The following is a 6238-nucleotide window of genomic DNA, read 5'->3' as shown; positions in this document are numbered from 1 at the left end:
AACTTCAGGGCTGTCCTCGGCAAAATCAGATGAAATTTCAGTGTCAAGCTTTGCAGGAAATTATCAAATGCCGCCGCTCGCTGACGCACGCACTCGCTCTGTGCGGGTCATTTCCGGAAAATGTCTGGCAGTTTTATCGTCGGATTTTTGCGCTTTTATCCAACAGACCGACCTCGTAGCAATCATTCACGGGCATCCTATGCAACTATCTTTCTTCCAACTAGTTCGGAGTTGTGTGCACTGTGTATGGGAACAGCATCAATCTGAATAATCAATTCTCTTCTGTGATGGCACTAAACAAACATCGTAGTCCGCAATGTAAACAAACATGGCGACTGGTCGGGTCGCCTCCACCGATCGCTAAATTATAATGATTTCTTCTTGCCGGGTTCCTGCGGCGATATACACGTTACTTCATGTCAAAATACAGCAATTCGGTATGTTATCTCATCATATCAGGGTGTATTCCGGTAGATTTTAGCCTCCTATATGTGTTTTCCGGTGTTTTCCGGTGTTTAACTCTGTTTTCCGGTGTATTCCGGTAAATAGGCAGACCGCTCAGATACTAGTACTTTGTTGTTGTTGCCAAGAGAACATCATTCCACGTAGCTTGTCGGTCTTGATATACGATCCACCAGGCCGTGTGCCGTCCGACTTCAAGTCTCAAAAACTACAAATTATATTCTACAGTGCTAGAGAAATAGCGACCGAGAGGTCATCAACAACGCATTTATATGCAGACGACAGGGTGTCAAGAGAGACGGGGTGTGGCAAACAAACATGTTTTTAAACACAAATACAGGCATAGAAAGCCTGCTATCATAAACCATTAGGTACCACCATATCTTCAGGAGCTCTAAGATTGAAAGTTTGTCCTAAAAGTGACTTACTATCGTCCTGTTCCGGCGTCATATTTGGCCTCCCAGCCAGGGGGAAGGGGTTGGGCCGCCATGATGTCGTTATGTGCAGAATGCCGCGGAAGAATTCCGATGGAAAACGAGCAGACGATTTGTCGGCAGACGATTCTTCTGTTCGCGAGACAGAAACTAGCTACATATTTGGCACGATATCTTTCGCGTCGACTGATGGATTTGGTATGCCAAAAAACAGTTACTCAAGCCACTGGATATGATTTTGAAAACGTCAGACGTTTCAGCTAGTATCCACTAGCTTTCGTCAGTGACTGAGAGACCAGAGGGGAAAGCAGGTTTGTATACACAACCTGTTGATTGATATGCAAATAAAGTGAAGACAAATTTTTGGACGTCGAAAAAGGAACAAAAGTCAGACAAGTCAAGACAAGATGATGCAAATTAGTCTGAAAACTCCTGTTATACAGGACAGGAGCTTAAGTGTTGTCTGTCCTCGGGGCTGGGAGTGCCAAATCCCAAGTGCCGGAAAGATCGACCTGTAGCCCCCCTTCCCTGTTGAGGGTGGGGTTGTACATTCTTTCATATATTGCCTCTTTAACACCCCGTTCCCACCAGCGTGTTTCGCGGTCTAAGACATCCGTGGACTCGAGTTTGAAAGAGCATGCCCGTAGCCAGGATTTTGAATGGGGGGGTTCTTCCCACTGCTTGAGGGGACCTCGAGCGCCGTAGGCGCGAGGCGAGCGCCGAAGGCGCGAGGTTCCTAGGGGGGTCCGGAGAAAGGAAGGTCCATTTTGAAAAATGAACCTTCTAAAATGGCATTTCGTGCATTTTTGAGAGGATTTCCAAGAAAAAATCAGAGATAAATTTTTATTCAATGACAAAGGGAGCAGTTTTTCTACGATTCCAGTCCATCTTTTCAAGAAAAGTCTTGGACCTTTACATAAAATATGGACCAAAAAGTGGACCTTTACATAAAATGTGGACCAAAAAGTGGACCTTTACATAAAAAGTGGACCAAAAAGTGGACCTTTGAGCCTTGTGGGGGGGTTCTTCCGAACCCCCCGAACCCCCCCTCGGCTACGGGCATGAAGAGTGACCCTGGTTGTGTTGTAGGTGGTGGAAAATAGCTGAGGAGTAGCCGTTGGCACTAGGTCGGCAATGTTCTTTGTACCTTACTTTAAGCGGTCGACTTGTCTCTCCGATGTAGGTGTTCTTACAATTGGGCTCCTCACATTTGAGTCTGTAAATAACATTCGCCTTGGTACCCTTGTGAGGTCGGTCCTTAGGGTGTACCAGCTTTGTCTGAGGGTTGAGTGAGGTTTGAAGTTAGTGGCTATGTTGAAGTTTTGGAAGATCCGTCGGAGTTTCTCAGATACTCCTTGGACATACGGAATAGTGATGTTGGCCTTGTTTTTGTTGGTCAATGGTTTGCACTTCTGGGTTTCAAGTCTTAGACTGATCTGAAGGTTTGAGCGCTTTGTTGAAAGTCCAGTTTTGGTAGCCACATTTAGCCAGGGCACCTCGGAGGTGTCTTTGTTCGTCCGTTTTGGCTTGGTCTGAAGTGACAATGTTGTCTGCACGATGGAAGAGAGTTTTGATCACTGCTAGTTTGTGTTCCAAAGGGTGGTGGGAATCAAAAGCCAGGTACTGATCAGTGTGGGTTGGTTTCCTGTACACTTCGAAACAAAGGTTACCATCTTCCTCTACGATAGTTTTGGTGTCTAGGAAAGGGAGCATGTTGTCATGGCTTGGCTCCTGTGTGAACTTGATGTTGTCATCTATCTGGTTGATGTGGTCAAAGAAGTCAGCAGCTACCCTCTTTTTCAATCTGCACCAAGTGCCATCTACATATCGAAACCAGTTGGCCGGGGGAGTGTCATTGAAAGTGCTGAGGGCTTTGTTTTCAAACTTCTCCATGTACAGGTTTACAACAATTGGTGAGATTTGGTATGGTTTTTTTTTTCAAGTCAAGAAGCTATAAAAGGATGGATTTTTTAAATGACATTCAAACTTTGGCTAGATATTGACCGATGGAAAAAAGGTTAGATATGGGTCGTCCTAGCGGCTTTCTTTATACTGCAGCGGAACTTCCTGTGTTCAATTATCTTCATGGTTTTGAAATTGCTATGACCACGATTCTTGGCTGGCAAACTGTTGTGCTCGGAAAGCAGGGAGTCAAAGCTGGGTCCCATAACATTTTTTTCAGGTTGAAGGTGATTCCTGCTGTCTAGTAGCGAGGCATTTTTGAGCATCTTTGGTCATCTACATTCCCAGGGGAGATAACCAATACAGTGTTCAAATAGGAAAATACATTAAAGAATGTTTCGATCTTGCTTTGCTTAGAGACCACATGTTAGAGAATAGTTAAACCTTTATTGTTACATGATACATATACTCTGTACGTAAGATGACCTTATCCACACATGTATTTAGATTTGTTAGATCTTTAGTTGTAGAAGACCATACAAAAGTCCCTGGCTTTTTTTTGTTGTGTCAATAAAGAATCTCATCTCTAAACAGGGTAACAATCTTTTCAAAAACCACATGCACAAACTCATTCAGACACAATAGACGAGGAATACAAGTGAATTTTAACCCAGCAAAACTTTATTCTGCAACCGAAGCTAGGTTGATCAGAACGGTGAATGTTGTAAGTTTATACCGAGAGGCAACGGAATTAACGCAAAACGTTAATGAAATAAGATGTGTAAATTCAATCATTCACGAAATCAACACTTTTATAGTTTATTGTAATCTTTGTGATTCAGCCTTCAATAGTGAATATTTACAACGTGGACAGCAAATACATTGTCAGTGATCCTCAGGTACAGAACGGTGCATAATAAAATAAATCTCTGCTAAGATTACTTCTAATCATAGTAATGGAATCCAATATCGCGCACAACATTCATAATGTTCACTTCTCGAGTAAAAATTAATCTGCTGATAGAATTTACATTAGGAAACCAATATACATTCTATGACAAATACAATACACATCAACTTAACGTTACATACGAGTATCATCAATGCGTGGCAGGCACATATTCCTCAGAATTTCGCCTTAGAGGGTCGAAACTTACTACCGATGATGACATACCGGCAAAAGAAAACGGTGAATCAAATCAAAGGTAAATAGACCTGCTAATGTAGCATCAGTAATCCACATATTCATGCGGCGGCCTTAGGTTTACCCCATGAAATGTTGACTGATCAAAATTTACATTCAAAATCCTGGCACACCCTAGAGCTGTTTCCAAAGCAAGTTACAAACTAGAAATTCAAAGAAAGATTTTGTACACTTATTATAACATAGGCAAATAAGTCATCTATCTTGCACAGCGCATTAAGTCTCGTTAAGTCTGACCAACCTCCTTGGTCTGACAAAGTTTATCTGTTGATACAGTCACATCAAGTTCCATCAGTGCACCAAAGATCGCCGTCCAATGATGCACATTTACATTCAAATAACACAGTCAGTGTTAACTACTAGTAACATCAGAGCTAACTTTTCCATTGGATTGAGCTGTGTGATCTTCTCCCCTATGCAAGCATAGCCCCGAAGTCTGGGTTTCCAAGGATTAAATCAACACAGATCGAGCCAACTCACTGTCTATAAAAGACCATAAAAAACGTCACAGTGCTCGGACATCAACAAGCTCTTTATCTAATCAAGGCCACATCCCCATCACCCAACCCCCATTTACCATAGCGCCAGCAGGCCCCCCAATCATACCCCCATTTACAACAGCCCCAGGGCCAATCATGCCCACAGCCCCAACAGGCGCCCCAACCAAACCCACAGCCCCAACGGCAGGTGCCCCAACCATACCCATAGCCCCCACAGGTGCACCAGCCATACCCATAGCCCCAACAGGCCCTCCAATCATAGCGCCAGGCGCCCCAACCACGCCCACAGCCCCAACAGGCATACCCATAGCCCCAACAGGCCCCCCAACCAAACCCCCAACACCTGCGCCGCCCATCATGGCTACTGGACTGACCATCCGCCGTCTGTTCCTTTGGCCACTATCCGGCCTACCAGACGTGGGCCGTTGGGAAGAGTGTCCAATAAGATTCAAGCATGCGAGTAAATCGACTGCTTTGGGTCTGTTGCGATAGTTGGCACTTAGCATAGAGAGACAAAGTTTTTTGAACGACCCATCATTCAAACTGGTCAGGAAATGAGCAGAGAGATTGGGAGGAGGATTGTTAAGCAGTGCTCTACCGATGGGGACTACGGCACCCATTCTGCCCTTAATGTATGCAACTACTGTCTTTCCCACTTGCTGCATGTCAATCATGGACACAAAAATCACGCCCATCGAGAATATGTCACAGTACATTTTGTAGTCCTGTGCTGTGAACACTTCAGGTGCCAAAAAGAGCTCGGTTCCACAGTGAGAGTTCATGTAGTATTCTGACAAGGAACCCACAACCCCGCAAACCTTAGCCAATCCAAAATCAGCTACCTTCACTACTGGGTTGTCACGGCTGCCACTAAGCAGTATGTTGTCTGGCTTGAGATCTCTGTGGACGATGTGGTTTGAGTGCAGAAAGTTAACTGCGTCTGCTATTTCTCGCATTAGGCCAATTTTCGCGGAGACTGACATGCCAGGCTTGCTCAACAGGAAATCATTCAGCGTTCCCACTGAACAATACTCCAATACCAACCACAGACTACCATGCATAAGTTCAGTCTGAAAGCATTTAACAATGTGTTGATGAGACTTATTGAACAGTGCAAGCAATGGTATCAGTTCGTTTTTAGCACTTTCTAGCTGTCTGACATTCTCGATTTTCAACCGCTTGATGGCCACAACGCCCCCGGTGTTGACGTCCTTGCCTTTGTAGACCTTGCCAAATGCCCCTTCTCCCAGCAACCTCCCGACTTCATACTTCCCCAATCTCATCTTGGATACCGCTGTAAATAGAACAGCTGACTCGGTTACCTTCGTCAAAAGGGTTATGTTTTCAGTGCCGGTCGATTTGACACCTTTGATCACCCTTGTCAGTCTCTGGAACGTTAACAGACTGTTCTGTGACTATGTGCACTATGTGAGTATTTTTACCGGTGAAGTGAAAATAAACAAGTGCTTTTAAAAAAAGCTGACATTTCAGCTGACGAAGGTTTTACTGCCGTTATTGAGGTAGAAGTTGTTGAAATGATATTACCCAAGTTGATGAAATTGGTACGAGACCACTTAAAGAAGAAAACACATCTGATAAAAAAAAGCAAAACAGCGGATGTTAAAAAGAAAATTTAAAAAACTCATACGTCGGGACTTGAACAATTAGTTTTTGAGTGTTAAAAGCAAAACAGCGACTGCTTAAAAGAAAATTAAAAAAAGCTCCTCTCCGGGGGC

At 44.0% G+C, this 6238-nt stretch overlaps 2 protein-coding genes across 2 annotated transcripts in view; both read right to left on the bottom strand.

Moving 5' to 3' along the window:
- Positions 1 to 1001, bottom strand: part of LOC109466018 — an 11251-nt gene extending 10250 nt beyond the window's left edge. The window contains exon 1 of the mRNA XM_019763542.1: positions 891 to 1001. Within this exon, the coding sequence (XP_019619101.1) occupies positions 891 to 952 (62 nt within the window). The 5' untranslated portion in view covers positions 953 to 1001. The remainder of the gene's footprint in view (positions 1 to 890) is intronic.
- A 3542-nt stretch (positions 1002 to 4543) lies between these two features.
- LOC109465888 (serine/threonine-protein kinase PDIK1L-like) overlaps positions 4544 to 6238 on the bottom strand; it is a 9162-nt gene continuing 7467 nt past the window's right edge. Inside the window, exon 2 of the mRNA XM_019763376.1 lies at positions 4544 to 5796. Within this exon, the coding sequence (XP_019618935.1) occupies positions 4544 to 5785 (1242 nt within the window). The 5' untranslated portion in view covers positions 5786 to 5796. The remainder of the gene's footprint in view (positions 5797 to 6238) is intronic.

The sequence above is a fragment of the Branchiostoma belcheri genome, unplaced genomic scaffold (assembly GCF_001625305.1).
Source record: "Branchiostoma belcheri isolate BF01 breed outbred unplaced genomic scaffold, Haploidv18h27 scaffold16, whole genome shotgun sequence".
Lineage (NCBI taxonomy): Eukaryota > Metazoa > Chordata > Leptocardii > Amphioxiformes > Branchiostomatidae > Branchiostoma > Branchiostoma belcheri.
This window is presented reverse-complemented; position numbering and strand designations above follow the sequence as displayed.